At 42.4% G+C, this 22,564-nt stretch overlaps 3 protein-coding genes across 3 annotated transcripts; 2 read left to right on the top strand and 1 right to left on the bottom strand.

Moving 5' to 3' along the window:
- The first annotated feature begins 1,294 nt into the window (after window positions 1-1,294).
- Window positions 1,295-5,793, top strand: aqp7 (aquaporin 7). The gene is made up of 6 exons (XM_084022589.1): window positions 1,295-1,586; window positions 2,405-2,531; window positions 2,636-2,773; window positions 2,881-2,999; window positions 3,120-3,337; window positions 3,589-5,793. The coding sequence occupies exons 1-6, from the start codon at window positions 1,449-1,451 to the stop codon at window positions 3,782-3,784; spliced, it is 936 nt and encodes a 311-aa protein (XP_083878715.1). The 5' UTR covers window positions 1,295-1,448; the 3' UTR covers window positions 3,785-5,793.
- On the bottom strand, window positions 5,489-7,653 carry tpgs2 (tubulin polyglutamylase complex subunit 2; the record flags this gene model as incomplete). Its single annotated transcript, XM_084022601.1, has 7 exons — window positions 7,482-7,653; window positions 7,270-7,349; window positions 7,096-7,183; window positions 6,758-6,895; window positions 6,472-6,585; window positions 6,212-6,375; window positions 5,489-5,707 (listed from the first exon to the last, which is right to left on the bottom strand). The coding sequence occupies exons 1-7, from the start codon at window positions 7,555-7,557 to the stop codon at window positions 5,489-5,491; spliced, it is 879 nt and encodes a 292-aa protein (XP_083878727.1). The 5' UTR covers window positions 7,558-7,653.
- A 227-nt stretch (window positions 7,654-7,880) lies between these two features.
- kiaa1328 (KIAA1328 ortholog) lies at window positions 7,881-22,205 on the top strand. Its single transcript, XM_084021340.1, has 12 exons — window positions 7,881-7,955; window positions 8,456-8,485; window positions 8,592-8,869; window positions 9,033-9,133; window positions 9,549-9,664; window positions 14,595-14,719; window positions 15,754-16,094; window positions 16,260-16,478; window positions 16,681-16,776; window positions 16,926-17,011; window positions 17,252-17,360; window positions 21,822-22,205. The coding sequence occupies exons 1-12, from the start codon at window positions 7,901-7,903 to the stop codon at window positions 22,042-22,044; spliced, it is 1,779 nt and encodes a 592-aa protein (XP_083877466.1). The 5' UTR covers window positions 7,881-7,900; the 3' UTR covers window positions 22,045-22,205.
- Window positions 22,206-22,564: the final 359 nt, after the last annotated feature.

Consider the following 22,564-nt stretch of genomic DNA (forward strand, 5'->3'; position numbering starts at 1 on the left):
AAAGTTGGGAGCATGGAATTGTCCAACATCTCTTGGTTTGCTGAAGCATTCAGATTTCCTTTCCCTGGAACTAAGGGGCCAAGCCCAGCTCATGAAGAACAACCCACACCATAATCCACCCTCCACCAAACATTACACGAGGCACAATGCAGTCAGACAAGTAGTTAACTTGTCCTGGCAACCGCCAAACCCAGACTTGTCCATCAGATTGCCAGACGGAGAAGCGTGATTCATCCCTCCAGAGAATGCGTCTCCACTGCTCTAGAGTCCAGTGGCGGCGTGATGCTGTTCTTGAGCTAATCTGAAGGCCACATGAAGTTTGGAGGTTTGTAGCGATTGACTGCAGAAAGTTGGCGACCTCTGCGCACTATGTGCCTCAGCATCCGTTGACCCCGCTCCGTCATTTTACGTGGTCTACCACTTCGTGGCTGAGTTGCTGTCGTTCCCAATCGCTTCCACTTTGTTATAATCCCACTGGCAGTGTGGAATGTTTCGGATGGAGGACATTTCACGACTGGACTTGTTGCACAGGTGGCATCCTATCACAGTACCACAAATGTTTGTAGAAACAGTCTGCATGCCTATGTTCTTGTTTTTATACACCTGTGGCCACGGAAGTGAATGGAACACCTGATTTAAATGATTTGGATGGGTGAGTGAATACTTTTGGCAATATAGTGTTAGTGTGACTGTGGTCAGTGAAGCGCTGCATTTAATCAATACTTTCTGTTTTTCTCCCACTGCCATGCAGTCTCTTGTTATTTAAATTGTAAAATATTTCACATGGTAACTGTGCAGATAAAACGTTTACATGAAACAATGTGGCCCAAAATTATATGTTATCCATGAAAAAAAAAAGAATAATCCTACAAATGGCAACATTTTAAATGATATCTACATGGTACCTTAAATCAGCAGACCGATCTGTGTTATATATTTCACAGAAGAACAGTCTTTTTGAGTTATTGCTATTAACCTAATCCAAATCAAAAACCTACACCAATTTTCTTTTGTCAATATTAGGGGATAACAAACATTTCCTCTGATTTGGTGCAGCAGGTTAATCTTTAACGTTTTTGCTTTATTGGTATCCTCAGATAATGCAAAGCCATTGGGGGATGGGTCTGACTGTGGAACATATTCAGCACGAGGGGGCTGGGTTAAGGCTATAAAAAGTAGACATATCCCAATGGGTATGTGTGACAGACAGAGGGAGGTGCACACAAAGAGAGGAGAGAAAAAGAGACGCTAGAGGGGGAGGAGGAAAGAAGAGGCAAATAGAAAGAGACTTGTTTGTGGAGGCAAATTCCCCGAAAGAGACTTGCTTGTGGACTACTCTGTCACATGGGAGGAGGAGGCACCACATAGGTTCTTCAAGAGGGTCTGAGTTGATCTTCACCTTCGCTAAATCAGAAAATAAACACCAAAAAGAGGAAGGAGAAGAAGAAATGAAGGACTTGGTGCAGGCAGTAGAACTGGGGGTCTCTCAGCGGAAAAGGGCCAACGTAACCCCGCCCAGAGTTTGGCTAAAAAATGAACTTGTTCGCGTGGGACTTGCTGAATCCCTTTGCACATATGTCATGATGGTAAGAAACACTTCTTGTAATACTGTGTGATTTTTACAAAAAACGTCATTTTCCATCATTCCTCGTACAAGTTATTTTCTCTGTTTCTCTGTCTCTGTGTTTACCAACCATATGCCATTAATTATTAATGTCATGACCCTGATAACATGCCCCCTGCTCCAAACACACACACACACACACACACACACACACGTACACATACATCACATTTCAGTCACATGGTGTGGGTCGTGGGTGGGGATTGGTGGGTTCAAGTGGGGTTAACCAGGAAATCTAGTGTTACCAGAGGAATGGTCAGGCAGTGGGCCACATGGAGTGGGTGGCAAAAGTCACATGTTGTGTGTCAGCTGTTTTTATACGCCCTATACGCAGAATCCTGCAGGCTTTACTTGGAAAACACAAACCCACTCTCGACCTACACCACTTTCGTATGCGGAACCACGTATTTCCTGTTTCCTGAATGTTTTTCAACGTCAATATGTTTTCCTCTCTCACTGAAACCACGGTCTCTTTCACAGAGTTATAAGTCAAATGAAAGGGTTCAGTTCAGTTCATTTCAGCTTGTATTTAACCCTTACGCTACCACAGCTTTCGAAACATTTCTTAACAAATACACTCACTCATTTACACTCGAATGCACGACACAATTGGCACGATTCTTTGTGAAATGTCCGGCATTCTTTTTGTCACTTTACAGATGGTGTTTGCTGGAATGCTTTCCCTAATTAGCCCGTCTGGGAGTTTTCCCCTTTAGTTTGCTCCTCTTTAACTGTCGTCTGTGACCTTGCCTGTGCACGATTACCTCTCTCTGTGTCCAGGTGTTTGGCCTGGGATCGGTGGCCCAGGTAGTGACAGGACAGGGAGCGTTCGGACAGTACATCAGCATCAACCTGGGCTTTGGACTGGGTGTTGCTATGGGGGTTCATGTTGGAGGGAAGGTCTCAGGTATGAGAGGTGAACCGTGTCAACATTACCATGAAGAATCCTTACAAGTCGGCACTTATCATTCTCATCTGACACATATTTCTCGTGCTTTATTGCTCCATCAGGGGCTCACATGAACGCAGCGGTGTCATTCACAATGTGTACATTTGGCCGACTTGGCTGGAGGATGCTTCCTCTGTATGTTTTTGCACAATTTTTGGGGTCGTTTCTGGCGGCTGGGACGATTTATGCCGTCTATTATGGTGAGGGCATGTTCAGCACTCAATATCTGTACACTTATTAAATGTTGCCCATATGTTATTGCTGTTTTTCTATCCATAAATGTTGTCAATACTCTTCCCATACGCAGAAGCCATATATAACTATTGTGGAGGAAACCTGACTGTAACAGGAGTGACGGCCACAGCAGGCATCTTTGCCACCTACCCTGCACCTTACCTCTCCTTGCTGGCTGGATTCATTGATCAGGTAGCCATGAAACTGGATTAAAGGATTACAGCTACAAATCACTATTATCTGACACATTCTGACCATTTTCTGTGTAGTTTACACGTCGCCATCCATGTGATGTTTGTTTTGTGATGTCAGGTGTTCGGCACAGCCATGCTGCTGCTCTGCTTGATGGCTCTGTCCGACCAGAAGAACAAACCGGCCGCGGCGGGCAGCGAGCCTGTCGCCGTGGGTCTCCTGGTGCTGCTTATTGGCATTTCTCTGGGCAGCAACAGTGGCTATGCCATCAACCCCACCAGAGACATCGCACCCAGGGTCTTCACTGCCATAGCAGGCTGGGGGACAGACGTGTTCAGGTACACAGGAGGGATGCTTCTAGGGGAGGATTTGCTCTGTGTTACCTGACTATCATTCAAGGGCAAAATATCTGTTAATTATTAAATCACTCTTGTCCTTTGTCCAAAAACATTAAGAGGGCCTTGTTGTTTCAATGCAAATGGAAAAATGCTTTATTTATATATTTCTGCAAAACACCCGAATATCATTAGTGTTTTGGTCCGCTGCTGTCATTTTCAAACATTTCAGTTATTTTTCTTCATCTGTGCAGGTCGGGAAACGGGTGGTGGTGGGTGCCTCTAGTCGCCCCCCCCATTGGAGGAGTATTGGGTGCAGGGCTCTACAGGGCCTTGGTGGAAATGCACCACCCTCCCCTCTCTGAACAGGGTGAGGGTCTGGATGAGGAGTTTGAGGAGAGCACCCCTCTGGAGAAACGGGAAAACATCTGTGCTAATGTATGTGTCTGAGAGCCCTGACGGTAAAACTGGATATCTGAATGCAGTCAAAACATTCCACTATGATGATGAAGGGTTAAAAAAAAAATTGACCAAAAGAAATTGCTCGGATGCTGAACAAAAGGACTTTCGCAATAAGAGAGTGGCTCAAATAAGATTTTGAATATTTCAACCAATCAGCGATGAGTCTGCTATATGTGATTAATTACATCGACCTTCGTTAATCAACTGCACTTTCTGTACTTCAGAAACGGCAACACAAATAAAATACTTTAGATATTTTAAACCGTGATGCTGACATCTAGGCCTTCTTCCTCCAATCAATGCTTGTTATACATTGAGGTCAAAAGGGTGAAAATTAAGAGCCGTTATTATGCATGGAAGATGAAAAAAAAAACATACACTTCACAGCTTCTGTTTCATGTTTATATTACTGAGGTAATAGCAGCTGAAATAAACTTGGAAGACATCACATTATCATTATAACAATCAACAGGAGACTACTAACATGAGCTTGGAAACTACATTAAGGAGTCCCCATACATTGCACTTCAATAAACATGATTTTTTCTTTTGTAAAATAAATTAGAAACAGTAGGAGTTGGATCCTCACAGCACAAAAGGGCAGCAAAAGATAATACGCACATTCATCTCGACAACAATCCAGTGCACAGCAGCCTAAAGCAAAAACATGTAAATGATTAACTTTGTTGGAGCTTCAAGGTACAAAATGTAAAGCCTGCATGTCCTTTAAACCTGCACACTTGAACATTTCATGGTTCAGATCCGCATGCACTCATAGTTATGTAATTCAGCAGTTTCCGTTGTCACTCTGCATGAGGCTCATTTTCTCAGGGATCTGTGGTCATTTTATCTCGAGTTTCAAATGTAGAAACAAATCGTGGATCAAACAAACACTTATACTGCCATAACTGAAACCGACAAAGTATTGTTTTGTATTTTCATTCTCACCATGTCCTTCAGTTTGACGTCGACATAAACATAGAGCTTTGAAGTATTGCCAAAAGCAAATTAAGCCTAAAGAGATATATGTAACCGTCCCAGAGACTTGTCGTGGAGGAATATATATTTTGTGTTTTCATAACTGTTCATTATCACAATTATTGTAAATAGATACAATAATATTGGTAACAAAATTAATGTAGTAATTTAGTGGTTTCTTATTGGTTGCAGTACACATCAGAGGCAGCACATGGTCATATTTTATGAAGTGGTTTCATTATTTTCTACCACTAGGTGTCACTAGTGAACACTGATAAATGATGCTTTGAATAATTAATCTATAGGCGACACAATTGGTTGCAAAGCGTCGGTGCTTCAGAAATCCTTATTTCTTCGTCACCTTAACACCTAGCAGTGAAAGGTAAACATAACATGATCAGGATTAGCGTGATGTTACTTGTGTTTTGAAATGTATGACTAGCTAATGAAATGGTTCTTTATGACCAAAGTCATGTTTGGAGGAATACACCTTTTCACATGACACCAGCTGCTACCACCTTAGCCTTGTGATGGAAAGCGCTCGTTATGCATCTATTTAGAGAAGAAACTTTCCAGACATAGTTTCGGAAACCATGCTGTGATGGAGCATAGAGCACATGAAATCCAGCCAGTTGTGGAATTGCAGGCAGCTCCTCAAGGTTGGTTATTATAGAGTCAAGTGTAATGAGATGATTTCCTCGGAGGGAAACATTCTCACCGCTTGCCACCGCTGTGTCTTCCTGTGCTGCCTTGGCTCTTTGCACAGCTCCCTAAGCTGCACTGTGTCAACGGCTTCTTCTTTAGGACGGGTGTTTTGGCTTTTCCTTTGAAGGCCTTTGTGGGATCCAGCTTGTTGAGATGGGAATCTCCGGCAGGATCAGCCAAGCTGAGGTCACTGCTGAAAGTCAGTGGCTGGTACAGCGATGCCCACTGCTGTAGAGGGAACAGGAGGCAGAGAATGTTATATAGAGTAAAGAAGCAACACAAAACCTCTACAAGTGAGTGTAACAGTAAGGACACCACAAAGAAATTGCAAAAGTCCAAAAGTATTTGGCATACAATGTGTAGAAGTTAAAAAAACGTCAGCATGCGAGGAGGCGAATCTGGAAATTTCCCATGTCAAATGTTGAGGTAAAACACTGTTATTCTTAATGTAAGTGTCTTAAAACATTAAGAACACTCAAGAAGGGAAGAGAGTGAAATAAAAATATATTTTATACACCTCCAATGATGTCAAGTGTTGTTAATATTATCAGAAAGAGTACAACACAATTGAATGCATTTTAACTGAACGTGGTTTGGTCATTTTCGAAAGACTGAACAAAAAAAACACAATGGGAAAAACAGACAATGTGGAGTATTAGTTCTGATCAAGCTCCTAAACTACTGAATGTATTGCAGATGCTATTTAAATTTTTTGAAAGAGTGATTAGCCACCTTGGCCTGGGGGCTCGGGCCATATGGGGTGAAAGCATACTGCCACTCTGGCAGGCCCAGGTGGGTGATCATCAGTCTGTAGTAGGAGGTAAAGGTTGCCGTCAGTAAATGCCAACACAGCGAGCGGTCAAGGAACCAAATTTCACTCTGCTGGGCTACCACACCTGGAAAACACAGAAAAGAACAGAAAATATATTTATTTTAACCTTGTCCTTAAGAGAAATCATAAAAGTTGCAATTTGTGAATACAAACACATCACCTGCCGTGCAGTTCTTATAGACCAGACACACTTTGCCATTCCCACCGCAGGAATCCAGCTCGAAGATGCGGCTCCGCGCATCAAAATGCGGTGCAGCGGGGGCGTGCTCCGTCCCTGGCAGATAGCAATAATGGGTCTTGAATAAATATTTACTTTCCAATCAACGTTTCATTCATTAGCCCGCTCTCTGCACTACCGAGCACACAGAACAGACTTAATCAAACTTGACATGCTGTAATTGTTGAGTTGGGCCCACGCGAGGAACTGACAGGTGAGGTTTACCCACTTTCTGTGTTGTCCTCCTCCCAGTCCAGGTCAGCCAGCGAGGGTGCGTTGGGTAGAGAGAATAATGATACTGGTTGGAGGAGTGGGCACAGCCTCGCCACACTGTTAATCATCATGCATCCTAGGGGAATACACTCATCTGGAAGGCACACACAGACACATACTTATATCGTATCTCAGTGCCTTCACACAAGTTTTTTTGTGAAAAGTAATTGCTGGAGCCATTTTCATTTCCCTGTATCATGTCATCTTAACAGTAGCCTTTAATTTAAACATAGCAAGACTTTGTGATAGTGGTATTATTTGAGACAGAGCTTAAAAACTAATGAGGCCACCTACTGTCTAGTTTAACGCTCCAGGTGAGTGTAAATCCATCAGTTGTCAGATAGAAATCTCGCAGGTCCTCTGGCAAAATACAAGTGTTTTTCTGAGGAGGAATTACAGCAAGTTCATAATGATACAAATGTATAAGCAGACCATGTTTGTGTGTATCTACTGTGTCTGTAATTTCACCTGTTCCCATGACAGCAGGCTCCTCTTCTCTGCAGGCTCCCTCTCTGCAAAACGTACATCGACCACACCAGGCATGTTCTCTGGCACATCGGGGACAAAATACAAGTCAGAACATTTGATATCTGCCCAGTAAGACATCGATCGTTTTGCTAGCTAACCTGAAGGTTAACGTTAGTAGCTCGTTTCAGGGCAAAAAAACACACGATACACACCGAGTAGTCGAGTAATGCCAAGCGTCAGTCTTTCAGGAACACCTTTGAATGCGAAGCTTTCTTTTGCCTCCTCCATTTGGAAAATCTCATTTCCCCAAATTTGCACAAACCACTGGAAACACCCTCCGCGGCTATCTGCAGTGCATCTTTCACCTCTCTAAAAAAACTCAGCTGGCAACACACACACACACACACGCACAGGAAGCGACAAATGCAGCGCTGACGCGGAATTGACAAATGTGTAATCCAATAGAAAAACTGTTGCCCCCCGCAACCGGACACTGGATTAAGCGGTCGAAGATGAGATAAGACCCGCCTTACTCCAGAGTAGCCAATCGCCGTCCAGTTTAAAGAGAGAGGCGGGACTACAATTCCTTAGCAACGCTTGGCTCCCTGGGAGTGGTGGCGGTTGTTTCAACATGGCGGCAGCGGCTAAAAAAAGTGGAAATTCGAATATCTTTTGGATGAATGGCGGTAGGCTTACTTTTACTAAACTACACTACTATATTGTCCATGCGTTCAAATATATATGACGTTATAAACGTTTGCAAACGAGTCTCAGACGCGGTACTTTTGTGTCAATGCTGAAAAGTTGTTATTTCTGAGGAAGTAAGACGGCTAACGTAAACGAATAGTTAAGGCTAAGTGAAGGCTATGTGTTACGCTAGTCAATTTAATGTTAATGTATATCCTTACGGTTACGTTCACGTTGTTTTATATCGACTCGGTGATACTAGTATGCTAATAGTTACATTTGCTAATGAGGTCAACATAATACAAACACCACCTGAAGTAACGTTAAAGTTACCTAGCGAGTTTTGTTTGTTAAGTGGTGATTAAAAGAGGACAGCTACCTGACATGTTGGATTATTGAATTGTTGATTTGACAGTTTGCGTTTGGAACAAGCTATAAACACATAATTGACTGACTAAGTTAAGTGCCTGTCTTCTCTTTGCCTTGTTCAAACTGTCAGATGATGAACAGCCTTTGGTGATCGTTCCTGGTAAGTCTCACACCACACATTGGACAGTAAACGAACACAATATGAGAGAATCGTTAGCTCATGTACACTTGGCATCCACTTCTTCTGTCCAACAAAACGGTCTCAGGAGTGGAAGGAGAGGGGAAGACTCGGTTTGCTTTCAGTTTGGGATCCGGCAGCACCAGTAACGTTAGATCCAACAAAAGTGGTACCAAGATGCGGGCCAGGCGTAGCTCTGACGGCAAGGATGAGACCACACTCAAGAAAGGTGGAACGAAACAGGGCCATGTACAAAGTGAGCACCCTGGGGTTTATACGAAGGAACCAGTATCAGTCCATCACAGTGCTGCTGCAGCTACTGAGCATCTTTCTCCAGCCTTGGGTAGTTTTCTCACATCGACACAGGTAAAACATTGTTTCATGTACAGTGTTTTTCCCTTCCCTCCATGAATATAAGATAAAATGTTTGAATATGGAAGAGACCATATGGATAATCTGATATACAATATAGAAAACAAGTGAGGATATAGTAAGGCATAATTGTACTTGCTAACTATTCTTTGCACAGGTAATCGCTGAGACCAGCAGAGCTAAGAGCCAGGTCTGTTTGAAGGACCTCTGTCCTGAAGATAAGCGCCGGATTGCAAACCTCATCGAAGAACTAGCAAGGTAGCAAAGCAGTGCAATGCATGGAAAATAAATGATAGAATAAGAAGATGTTCATTCAGCTTATTTTTTACCTCATAGCAAATAAACAAATCACAGATCTGTCACACAACAATTTTTGTTCAACGGTTGAACATTCTGGCTTGGTGAAACATAGCTCAAATAAATCAATTGCATTTCTTTTAACTAATAGGATAGGTTTTTCCAGATCAAGTAGAGGAAACCAATATGGAATCGCCAAAATGTCAATTAGTACTTTGTTGCTCCTCCTCTGGCTTTTTAAGCATGGACTGCTCTCACGAAAAACAATAGTCTCCGTCAAGTTGCTTCTCGGTTAGTTAGGTTGGTTGACAAATCCGCTTTGCAGGATGGAACAATATAAAGTGATATCTGATTGAAATGTTTCTCCGTTCTCTAGAGTGAGCGAGGAAAAAGAAGAGTCAGTGCAGCGTCTGAAAGATGAACAGGAACATTTTGAATGCAAGATCCAGACGCTGGAGCAGCAGAACCTGGTCATTATACAGGAGAGGGAGAGTATCCTTTCAAAAATAACTGAGCAAACAATAACGCACCTGTGAGTAAGATTCCCTAACCCAATTTGTTGTATTTGCCGTATTGCTTTTTAATGAAACAGAGCATTTAATGACCGGCTGCGATTAGCAGTACAGCGTGATATTAGAAAAGTGAATGAATGCACTTGACTCATAGTGGTTTAAATCCCTTGTACTTCTCACTACTGCTGTTTTTGAATAATCACCAGAGAAAGTGGGAGATATAGCTTTATCAGTTTGGTAAATGATGCCAAGATGTTTGAATTAAGTATGCTGGAAAACACATTTAACCAGAATGTGATGCAAAAATGTACATTGAACAAACCCTAAGTGCTTTCACTGAAAATGAACCTAAAAGGAGGGACTAATCAGTAAAATAATCCATGCTAGTCTTTGGTTGGGATATTGGAATAAGAAGTTGTTGCTGGATGTCCATGGTGCAAAGGTTCATATCCCGAAAAGGTTCCTCAAATGATTTATTGAAGGATATTTGGTTTTACTGCTGTATGTGCTATTCCATAAGATAGTCTGCAGGGGACAGTGTTGTCTTAGGTAAGGCCATGCACAGGCTCTGGCCAAGATCCTTCAATTTGATACAAAAGACAGAGAAATAGAGCAGATTTATTTGAATGATTTGATGCCTGCTGCAGATTTATTTTGCAAGTGCTTGTAGCTTATCCACTGTTGTACAGAATCAATTTCAAGGTTGGAGCATTGGCCCGACCATTCTAAATCATCTTATCATTCAAAGATGAATTTTGATATTTACTGCTTTCACCACCATGTGTTTTTGTAACCCTCCCTGACTGTCGTTTACTGTAGAACATCGCTCAGTTCCTCCTTACAAAGCGAGATATGGTGGGCCACCAGCTGATTCTCGATTGTTTAGCTTGAGGTTAGTGCTAGAGTTACAGCGATAGTATGCTGTTTATTGCATCCCACATCCCACCTACTGTCTTCATAACAATTCCACTCAGGTCAAACCAGAGCATGGCCAGCAGTCAATTAAGGTTAAAAACGCTGCAAAATATGAAGAGTAATTGATCCCGCTGGTAAATTGCACGATTGGCAACGGCGGCGAGGAAAATTAGGAAAGCACAACTCAATTAAAGGAACTTTGGCTCGGAGACTTGGCATTTACACCAAACTTCGAAACTCCATTAAAAAGGTATTTGAGAGGAAAAAAAGTGTTCAGATCCAAGCACCTCAGGGAGGATAACGTAGTCTTTTAAAGTGCATGCAGGAGTCATGGAGGCTCTTCTCTGGCAGAAGGTTCCGGCACTCCTCTGAAAGGTTAAGGAGACACCAAAGGCAAACACACTGAATGAGGGTCTTGTCAAGTCTAATTCCATTACGCCTCAGCTTATCTTATCTAACCAAGATTCAGGTTTGTCAGGGGTATAAAGAATGTCGGGCTATACCTTAGCCCCAAGCCACCTAGGATGAGAGGCAAAAAGTACCCTTGATATTTAGAGTGTTCAGCTGACATTTGGAACTGACTGGCACACAGGACTGAATTTGTGTTTCAGATAGTAAGGTTGTCTTTTGTACTTCAAGGCATGTTGGCATAGGCAGAAGTCATGGTGGTGTTACTAACACGGTGCACCGTTCTTCTTGCTGCATGCAGAACAAGGCACAGCAGGTGCCAGAGCGAACGCCATTTATTGAGTTGAAACAATTGGAGGGAATCCTGAGGCCATGGAGAGAGGGGAATAACAGCCCTATTAGAATATGTCATGGTAAAATGCTGCATGTTGTGATAGAGGATTGCAGGAGATTAGTCCAATAATTACCTGACATTTATGATGTGGAAATCTGGTGTTATCAAGTGTGCTGTTATTGATAGGTGTGAGAAGTTGTGCATCAGAAGAATTTCTTTTGAGAAGTGTTAGCGCTTTGTTTTTATGCCCCTAATATCCCTCGCTGTCAGCTCTGTGAGCATTGTCGTGACCTGAATTGGGTGATTTGCATCTTACCTTTTTTCTCGGAAAGAGTGAAGCCATGTCTGTGTAAGGCGCACCCTATATTAGAGGTGGAAAATACAAATTAAACTAAAGAAGAGCTTCAATAAAGAAACTGACAACAGTTTCTTTATTTAAGCTCTTCTTTCTTTCCACTGTTGACACAGCCAAGCAATATGGGGAATGCTGTGATTGTGACTGGTTGAATTGGGGAACATCTTTGTGAGCTCTCCATTCTGCAGAGCTAAACAGTAGGAGAGTCTGTATCCACAAAGCTGCTGTCATGTGAGTTAAGTCTTGTAAATAAATGTCATTCTCTGAACTGTTGCCTTAGTGTAAGGTTTATATCATTGTTGACTGAATAGGTTTAAATTCTTGATTGAATTTAATGCAATCAAATTGAAATAATCATGGGTTTGAAGTGAAATTAATAATGAATAATGCATTGACTCTTGCTGAAAGAAGCAAAATGAATTATTGCGTGGAGTTTTGGTGTTGTGAATTGTGGACTTGTGTGTGGACGGTGTGCAGCTAATCAATTTCATAGATGCAAGATAATTTGTACAGATTAAAGGTGCAATGCTTCAACAAGATGCAACTTAGTCTGTGCCTTCAAAACTGGTTTTACAGTTTGGTTGTGAACACGGAATGGCTAAGCGTAGTTGTGATGAGACTGGTTTTGTGTATTCTTGCCCTCAGAATTGTATTCCTTTTAAAATAATTGTTAGCTGACAATTTTTTATTGGTTTGTTATGTGACTTGCAGTCATGTCTCCTCTCAGGATTCAGTAGTATTGAAGCAGTTATGTAAACTGTCTTCTTCTATTAATTCCCCGTCATTGCTTCCTTATAAACACATTCATACACATCAGTCTCCGCCCCCGTTTCTTTCACATTTCTGTTCAGGCTCAATCTGTTTGGCGCAGTGTGCTAAAGCAGGCTTTAAAATACCCCCCCTCCTGTGCAAATTTGTTCCACCTTGAAGTGGATTTCATTATTTCATTTGAGCCCCGGCCTGACAGGGAAGTGAATCATTTTGACAGGCTCCGTCTGAAGCCTCTTCAGCCCAAGCCCTTGATTCTGGGTATTTTTGGAGCACGGGGGAGGAGTAAGTCATTGTTGGCACTTCGCAGCTCTGATGTAAACTCAGGGCTTGCCGGGTGCTTGGCCCCCATTGGCTGACGTCCAAGGCTGTGGAGGAAGCATGTTTAGTGTGGCGATGGGCAGAAAGGTGGAGTCTTATCAGTGTTGCTCCACTCGGTTCAGATTACCTAGCGCTTGCTGTCCAGTGACTGCGTCAGCCTGTCAACACATTAACACACGATACCTTCATTCATGGAATTGGGACGCTATCATGCTGCAGTCCTGTTGCATTTCGGTTTGTGGGTCACCACCATAACTAATTTTGTATTCCAGTAACAGTACTATATTTTTGTGTCATTTCGGAAACATTTGTTTTAGGCATGAGGAATCATGCGGAAATAGTGTTTTATGTGGATCTGGTGAAATATGAGCAGGATGCATTTTCCCGACTCGATATGCAACTCTCTATCTTGGAGGCGAGGTGGAGCTGTATAAGCATATTCAGTATCTCGCCTTCAAGTCTCTTATTCATTCTGCATAAATAGACCTACCAGCACAGGTTTACATGATGTGATGTCCTTGTGATGTCCTCGGGCTTTCCATATAGAACTACTTCCATGGACATTATCAGTGCAGCGGTGGAGGAGCCTTACTTTGATGGAGGGTCCAATCAAAGTGTTTCCTCACATTTTCCTAATATTTATGGAAGCCGCTGCATTGCATTTGTCTGCTGTCTGGTCTTCAATTCAAAGGCGTCCCCCGCTCTCATGTCTTTGCTTCTGTTTCATTTCCACAGCTTGATTGAAGTCTCCTAACAACCAAAGGGTTTTCTTATGGAGTGTTCCGCCAACTATTCCTTCAATAAGACTCTACTTTGAACTTTGATTTTCTCTTAAAATGGGGGAATTTTTTTCTCTAACGGATGCTGAGAAACTCATCAGCTGCGGGAGCAGAGCCACCGTCATAAAAAGATATGGCCTGGAGGAACGCACTTTAAGGTCAGCTTGGGCAGGAGTGTGTGTACTCCTTCCTTTATTGTAGTGTTTGTGTGTGGGCTTTTTACAGTGCAGGTAGGGAATTTGTGCTCTCATGTCTAGCTGTGTGTGTGTGTGTGTGTGTGTGTGTGTGTGTGTGTGTGTGTGTGTGTGTGTGTGTGTGTGTGTGTGTGTGTGTGTGTGTGTGTGTGTGTGTGTGTGTGTGTGTGTGTGTGTGTGTGTGTGTGTGTGTGTGTGTGTGTGTGTGTGTGTGTGTGTGTGTGTGTGTGTGTGTGTGTGTGTGTGTGTGTGTGTGTGTGTGTGTGTACATACATACAAGGAAGTGAGAGTCAGACCAGATTGATTATTCAATGTGTGTCTGTGTGTAGTCTCTCCATTCTCCTGCTGATTATCTTTGTATGCGCTGGTGTGTTGTGGTGCTGCCACTGTCATTAGTGGGCTCCTGAGGCACTGCAGTGGTTCCGCTCCAGATTCGTTTTTTTGTGTCTGCCAGCTCTCTGTCTGGCAGATATCCTGGCACGGCACTGCCCAGCTCAGCTCAACACAGCTTGGCCCGACCCAGATGGTGAAAGCTCTCTGCCACGACAACAACTTAGATTTTTCTGGCATCTTCTCACTCTTTGTTTTCAACTTTGCTGTTCTCCCTATTTTTCTGGTCCAATGTGTAATTGATTGCAGAAACACAGGTTTAATTCAGATTGTCAACCTAAATTCAGCATCTTTTTTCCATTTAAGTTGTGTAACAGAACTATTTTGTTATTTAAGTCTTCTTTTTCTCATCTAAATCCAGGGAAGGGTTTAATGTGTTAGGCCAAATGTTCTGTTCTTTTCAGTTTACATGTTGTTTGTTAGTTACTTAACCCACGGACTTCCAGGCCTGCAGCAGCAGTACAGAGAGTGCCAGGAGCTGCTTGGACTCTACCAACAATACCTTTCTCAGCAACAGGAGAAACTTAACCAGTCCATTGCCCAGCTCAGCCAGGCACCAGCCCGTAGCGAGGTAAGGAATGGGACAGAGTGGGTGTGTGCTAGGTTGTAAGTATGTTTTTGTAGCGATCATGCAGCGTAACATGATGGGCTTGCTCCTGCGTGAACCATATTCAGAAAACAACCCTGTTTGCCATCCGTCAGGCACTCAGGCACAAAAACGTGGTGACACGTACAACACATTGTCCCATGGCCAAGTGCCATAATGATGCATAACAAAGCACAGTCCACTACAGTCACCGGTTCGATACGACGACAACATAGTGAAAACTCTCTCAAGGTGACACCTCAGGAGCGAAGACGCCTCTTTGGCTTCAGCCACTGTAAGAATAGATGACTTGGCCAACCTCATTGTCCCGCGGTGGCTCTGAATAATGTGTGTTTGCCTGCTCTCTGACCCTCAGCAAATTAGTCACAGTCTCTTCCCCAGTCAACTACTAGATGGACTTTCCTCCTTATGTTTATCTCATAATGTTCCTGACCTTGGCTTACCTGCCAGGTATGCTCAGTTGGAAATTATCCTCTTAATCTTGTGCCCACTGACCAGTTTACAGTTTTGAAGGATGATTTGCATTTGTGCTGCTAGAAACCCTACGCTAACACCATGTCCAAAAAGCTGCATAATGAAAGCAGCACATTTGCAGCATCTTGAATCCTAGCATCTACACAGGATGTGTCCAGGCTCAGTACTGATGCGTACATCGCATGTGTGTTGGCAGCATTCAGAGCCCTTTGCACAATCACTGTAGTAAAATGAAAAAGTAGACAAAAGGAAAATGCTTCTGGTCACATTCACCTGCATGAACTGAAAGTGGCTCTTGTGGAACAGCTTTTGTAAGCACTAGGGAAAGCTTTTACTGCACGTAAACACAAGTTAATTAGGTTGGTTAGTGACTCCTTATTCAGTATCAATAAATGTGGGTTTGTATCCCAGCTCTACATTGGGGTTTTATGGTGCAGTTTAACGTTTTTGGCTCAAATACTCTGTCAATATTTCATCCTAAATTGGCCACAATGCATTCATTGTCCTCTTTGTTCTCTGTCCAGGTGCTCTGCAGTGAGGAAGCCCCCAACAGAACATCTACTAGCAGAGCTAATGGCTCACTCTTTGATGGATCATACCTCAGCCTTGCTGCTACCCGAGCACAACAGCCTCAAGTGCACAGGAGTGGTGGTGGTGGAGGAGGAAGAGGAGCAATACAAACCCTTAGCAGCCATGCCTCTCTTTCCTGTGTTTGTGAGTTAAGTCCAACAGATGGGCCGATCAAACAGCATAGGATTCAGAAAAGGGAGTGCAGGGAGTTACACTCGGAGTCCCACCACAGATGTCAAGACAATGGACCTCAACTAGAAAATAGCCACCATGACAGGTCTAATCAGCATGAAAGGTACAGTAGTACTCAGTAGTTATGCAGTCCTGATCTATCTACCTTACCACATGCTTACATGAGATTCCTGTAGTTTTAATCAAATTGCATAGTGCATATTATCAACTCACACGCAAGAAGAATATCAGGATATTGAACTAATGAAATGTGCATGTGTACACTTAGGCCCTATAGTGGGAATGCCATTGGCTCAGATGCCAACGAAGCCCTGACCAGGCCTCGGCTGGGTCACGAGGACTGGGAGGAGAAAAGGCACCAGCTGCTGCTGCAGAAGATGCAGTTGGAGACGGAGAGAGAGAGGCTGCAGGCACGGTTGGCTGAGCAGGAGGAGACGCTCAACAGACAGAGTCGGCTGCTACATAAGTCACGTCTCGATTACAGCAGGTAGAATGCAGAAGCTAAATAGAAATGAACCTTATCTCTTTAACATTGCTCGCTATTATCTGGAGGCACAAGCTGATAGTTACTTCTAGTAGTTAGTCACTTAATGGGTAGTTATGTCTATCCAAGAAGTAACTAGCTATCCATGTTTAGACCCTTTTTTGTGTTTGTCCATTTTATTTGACTTCTCCCATATTCATGTTAGGCTTCAACAAGCGGCTCAATCTGATATCAGCAGCTCAAACACTAAAAATGGAGATCCACAGCCGGGGAGTCCTTCCCACCAAGATTTACCCCCCAGGTAAACCAAGTAAACAGGAAGACAGACATGTCAGATACATGCAAACCTGCTTGCTCCATCACTCACTAAGTCACACACACACTTCCACATACTCAAGTCACACACACATAAAAAAAGCCACATTGATAAACTGTGTCTGTGGTCTACAGTGATGATGCCGAGGTAAATCCTGCTGGACAGATCTTGCATGGAAAACATCCACAAACTGTATCCGCTCCTCTGGAGAATGGCAATGGTAAGCTTGTTTTTTCAATTAATGAGAATTATGTGCTCACTGGACTACACACAGTGGAACATCCTGACTTAAAACAAATCATACTCGGACCTGTAAAGTCTTTTTTAAACGGTACATGTAAAACTTAGATAAAGAACTGGATATCAGCATGGTCATTTTTTTAAATGTCTTGCCCGCATTGCTCTCAGCCTTGCTTCTCCTGCTTCTAATATAAGACTCCCATCTTACATCTCTCAACAGAGGCCTTACAGAGGTCCAAAAGGGACATGGCCACATCTCCTGTTAAGTCCCCTGCAAGCCTGAGTAAGCCCAACTCAGTGGCTGTGATTCCAAAGACCCCTGAAGCCAGGTAACACATCTTTACTGGACATCAATGAGGCATTTAACTAAGATTTACCATGTATTCTAAAGGTCTTTAGGTAAATGAAGCATTGTTAATTATGCTGGATAAGTAGTAGGACTATAGCAGACTCAGAAGTAGTGTTGACCTATTAGAATTAGTTCTCAGTAGAACAGCCTATGTGGTTAATTTTGATGTAACAAAAGTGCCATTGAACAACAATGAAGAACAGCACAGTTAAGCACTTGAAGGATCCAGCCAGCAGTCTGCGCTAGTTTGAAAGTCTGAATAGAGCTTTTTTTTTTCAGGACTAACAATGGTTTCTACAGGAAAGTATGACTGAGCATTTCTGTGTGCTGCTTCTCCTGCCTTGTAGGCGTATTGGGAAGATTATTTGCGGGCTGTCGGCAGCAGTTTTTTATTTGTTCTCTCTGACCTCCTAAGGGTATTGATTTTTATTTTCTCTAGTTGTGAAGAAATGTTAACAATAATGAAATGCATAAATATATTGAATCTAGAAGAAGTTGCTGCAGCGTTGAAGGCTAAATGATGTATTTTCTTAGTCTAACTAACTTTCCGAGCTGTGAGAGGCTAAATGAACTTTTTACTGGGCGAGCTAGCACTGTGGCCAGCCTGTCAGGAGACATGCTGCGTTCCATTAGTCGGCCTAGCAGGGACCCTGCAGCAGGTGTAATTGAACAGACTTCTGGATGCACACACTGCCCTCCCTTCTCTCCCTGCCACAGTAATGAGACAGAGAAAGCAAGAGTGAGGGAGAGATGTTTAAAATGTGTAGCGTGAGTGAGGAGTGAGGGCTATGGATAAAGTGAGAAATGGGAAGCGGGGAAAGTTGGAGCAGGCTGAGATGGATAGAAATGGTGAGAAAGACATGAGAAGGGAGTTTTGAGGACAGGGATGAGTCACCGAACATCAGACTTTCCTAAAAAGAAAAGGACATTCATTACCATTTTTTTCTTATACCTTTTACACGGAATATTAATTAACTTGACTATGTATCATCTTTACTGTGCATGTTCTAAAATATCTGTTGCTGAGAAGCAATTTACCATGTGCATTTTAATGGTTCTGCAGACCTTAATTAAAAACAGAGAAAAAGAAAAAGTTATTCATAAATTAAGCCAATTTGTTCTTGCGTACAATAACTGTGAGACAGCTCCTCCCCAAACCTTGTCCTGAAAGACAATACTTCAAAACAGCTCAAAGTTTTCAACTTCTGATGAGTAACTCTTAAACAAAGCAGTGCGTGGTCCAACATGAACTGTGAGCTCCAGCAGATGCCCATTAATTCCAGCAGGAGACCCGGGGCATCAGATCTTATTACCATCCATTTACACCTCCAAAGCCTATTAAAATAGTTGGACTCTTCGCTACGCACAGTGTTTTCTTTTACAACCAGTAATGAGGAAGTCTGCCTCTCAGATGCCTTTTGTGGTTTTCTTACAACATGTTTATTTCATGTGCATCTCTTAAAATAGTTGTAATCCTTTGATAATTGACTAATTTGGATTAGAAAAATCTTCTGAAAAATAGAAAAGATCAACTGAAATAATTGTTTACAAAAAAAGGATTTGTGTTATCTTTGTTGCTTTTAATCTGTTTTTCCATTATATAAGCTAAACTGGAGGAAAATAAGATGCTGTAGGAATATAATATACAATACAAAACCACAACTGAATTATGTTAGCAAGCAAGATCAAATTGGTAAATAAAAGTCTATCCTACTGTAAGATTTGTTATGTTACCTGAAGCACACTCTTTTACTTGGCAACAGCATGCCCCTTGTGACCATCTAATCTGAACCAATTCAATCTTGATGTGCAAATTCCAAATCAAACTGGGGTTAACATTAAGTGACCTTCTTAATCCTTTCATGAATCCTGTGCTAGTTAGTAATGAGACAGTTCCAGCGCACCCTGCCCATCTCATCTCCATCCTTCCTGCCATTGCCCGCTTGCTATTGATTGGTTGGGAAATTGACATGCAGGATATACGCAGTGGCCATTATAGGTTTTTTATCCTACTGTTTGGACTGCAAATGAAAAGGGGCGCCAGGGTGAGACGGCTATCTTTAATGAAAGAGGGGAGCCAAATAAGCAGTGAAAGTTACGAGTGGAAAGATGGTAGTGTGGAGCGTCAGCAGTGGAGTTTTGTCAATGTTTAATCTGGTCTTACAGACCTTAAAAAAAAAAGAGACAAAGAGTGTGATAGGAGAATGAAGGCCAAAGATTTTTATTATTATTGTTTTTATTCCACTAACAAAGGTCCAGTTCCATGTGTGTTCAAAGGTCAAAGGAAAAACAGTATTTGAAGGTAGAATTCTAAACCGCTTTTGTTTCAGACTAGTTGTAAGACCTTTTCTAACAGGATAATATAAAATAATTCGGTTTGGCATTGAAGAGTCTGTGTAGTATCGCTAAAATATTGTCAGAACCAACTTACTGCAGATATGTTGTACTCCCTAAGGCTTATTTTTGTACTAATGACGGGCACTGATGATTTAGGTATTTACAAGTACCTAAATGCAGGAGTGCAGTATCTCTAGATGCCATCAAAATGACCTAACATCCCATTTCATGTTTTTTTTTACAATGAGAGAAACATCCATCATGCATTTTTCTGTATGCATGAAGCAGTAAAATAGATTTGGGGGACATTAATATCGAGCAGCAATTCACAACTTCTCCTCACACAAACTGGATCCAAGAAATTAAGTTCTTTGTTGCACTGTATACCCCTCTGAAAATCTATTGGCATTCTCTGTAGCCCTCATGCAATCTCTGTGCCACCTCCTCCCATCACCCCACCCACTACCATTCCCCCTCATTCCTGCCCAAACTGTACCCCTACCCCCCGCACTCCCCTTGTTATAGATTGTGACCGCCGGTAAGTGATGCATTATTCATTACCGACATGTCGTTTGTTGATGGATGGCTGTTTGAGAGCCCTGTCCGTTAAATAAATCAACAAATAAAAATGCAAATTCTCACATTTCGAGAGAAGGAACCCAGCCAAAGTCCCTCCCCCACATTCCCTTTCTGCCTTCCTCTCTATCCACAAAGCTGCACTCGCTTCCAGTCTGTCTTTTCCAAAAAGACACACACACTCGCCTGCGCTCACGCTCTCTCTCCATTTCTCCTTTTGCTGTTGACATGCAGGAGACCAAATGAGGAAGGCAGATTTACTTAGTTGAGCTTCAGTCTCTTTTTTGTCATCAGTTATCATCCCTCAGCCAATTCATGTTCTCTCCCCCACGCTCAAACATGTGCATTCATTATTTCATGTTGCTAAAGCAAAATATAGCCCTTTTAAAGCTTTCTGGCTACTGATGCGTGCTACCCCAAGTTATTGTGAAAACATGACATATTGAGGTATAAATTAATGTATGGAGGAACACAAACGTGCCCCCGGTTGGAAGTTCCACCAGTGCATCTGTCTGCTGACCACCCACATGCATATCAACAAGTACACGGCGAAGATCGCCCTTACATGGGAGAGCTGTGTACGGAGCCGCGCGATGCAAATCGATGCAGCTTTAAACGAGCAGAGAATTATGTTAGCAACATCAGTGGAGCGTGCTTTAAAGAATTCATGTTTTGTATCTGGAATGGCGTTGTTCAACTGTGTATACACTGAATAATTTATCAAGCCAGCCAGACTGAGGGATTGAATCTCTATTAGCTTAATCTCCTCCGTTTTGGTTTATTTATTTCACTGCACATTCCCTCATTTCTATTCCAGGGGAGAAAGCACCGGGTTCTCTCCCTCTTTTTCTCTCGCACCTGCAAGAAAGTGTGTGTGTGTGTGTGTGTGTGTGTGTGTGTGTGTGTGTGTGTGTGTGTGTGTGTGTGTGTGTGTGTGTGTGTGTGTGTGTGTGTGTGTGTGTGTGTGTGTGTGTGTGTGTGTGTGTGTGTGTGTGTGTGTGTGTGTGTGTGTGTGTGTGTGTGTGTGTGTGTGTGTGTGTGTGTGTGTGTGTGTTTCTGCTGGGACGCCCCAGTGGTTTTGACTTGTTAACGTTGCTTGTTAGGGTTCAGTAGACACTTCAGCAAGAAAGATTTTCTTAACATGTCAAAAAGAGATTTGCTTTCATACGGTCTGTGTTAACAAGTGAAAGGTGAATGACAAATATTTTTGTACAAGCTTCGAGCTCCAAATACACTTTGGCCTTGTGCATGTCTGCTGTTGGTCCCTTGGCTTGCACCCTCTCTGTTTATCATTGAGGGCACGTACTGTAACTGGCGGTCTTTGTCTGCATTTCGTTGTTACAATGAAACGGCACAAGGATATTCATTTACAACATATACTGTCTACAGGGCCCCAGTGGGGTCTGTATTATAAATGTAGCCTGTGCCAATTTAACCTTTTGAAACAAAAATGAGGTCACATGTGCAAAAGAACAAATTGAATTGAATGAAACGACAAAAACCTCCCAAAATTGTATTTATTTTTCAGGTCGGACTTTTCTGTGGTTGAGTTATTGGATGTCTTTAGTCCTGTCGCTGCACCTGAGCGAAGCAAACAGTCCACTGGAAGACCCAAAATGTCACAATGTAGGTTCACTGCACCCAAACCAGTGGGCAGAACCCTGCTCACCCCTGCTGGGTCTTATCTTCAAAGTACCCAGCAGGACCTGGAAGAAAGTCAAATACTGGAGGATATTTTCTTCATTTGCTGAAAAAGAAGAAAATGGGTCCAGTCAGTCAGTATTCACCCGTTTGGTCTTGACTTTTTAATACCTTTTAAATTTTCAGTTGAAAACTCTTAATGTGAATGATTATGATGTTGGAGATTGTACTGTTGTTATACCGATGTTTCAATACAAATAAACAAATATTTATTCAGAATTGGTTGTGCTTCTGGTTGTTTTGGTTGTAACAAATATATTGTCACTGCAGAAAAAACTGTTCACCTATGACCTGCACCAATTAGGACATTACCAGCATGAATGCAAACTTAACTTCATGATACACAATTGTACATTTAGAATCTGTTGGTTTGATTATCGATAAAATGAATTACCTGTACATGATGAAAACCAAACCTTCTTGGAGAGAATAATGAGGACTTTTATGTGGGTAGTCTCATATCAATTATGTCATATCAAGTTATCAGAAATTAGACATGACACAAGACACTTTATTCTAGACTGTGCTTTATTATTGGGCTAAGCTGGGACGCATCATTCATTTAAAATT

The sequence above is a fragment of the Eutrigla gurnardus genome (genome assembly GCF_963514095.1).
Source record: "Eutrigla gurnardus genome assembly, chromosome: 2".
Lineage (NCBI taxonomy): Eukaryota > Metazoa > Chordata > Actinopteri > Perciformes > Triglidae > Eutrigla > Eutrigla gurnardus.

Excerpts from the sequence above, each read along its gene's own strand:
- aqp7 (XM_084022589.1), top strand. The coding sequence starts at position 1,449 with ATGAAGGACTTGGTGCAGGCAGTAGAACTGGGGGTCTCTCAGCGGAAA. Across the intron at positions 1,587-2,404 it reads TTTGCACATATGTCATGATG|GTGTTTGGCCTGGGATCGGT; the intron begins GTAAGAAACACT and ends CTCTGTGTCCAG. Across the intron at positions 3,338-3,588 it reads TGGGGGACAGACGTGTTCAG|GTCGGGAAACGGGTGGTGGT; the intron begins GTACACAGGAGG and ends TCATCTGTGCAG.
- kiaa1328 (XM_084021340.1), top strand. The coding sequence starts at position 7,901 with ATGGCGGCAGCGGCTAAAAAAAGTGGAAATTCGAATATCTTTTGGATG. Across the intron at positions 14,720-15,753 it reads AGGCACCAGCCCGTAGCGAG|GTGCTCTGCAGTGAGGAAGC; the intron begins GTAAGGAATGGG and ends TTCTCTGTCCAG. Across the intron at positions 17,361-21,821 it reads CCAAAGACCCCTGAAGCCAG|GTCGGACTTTTCTGTGGTTG; the intron begins GTAACACATCTT and ends TTTATTTTTCAG.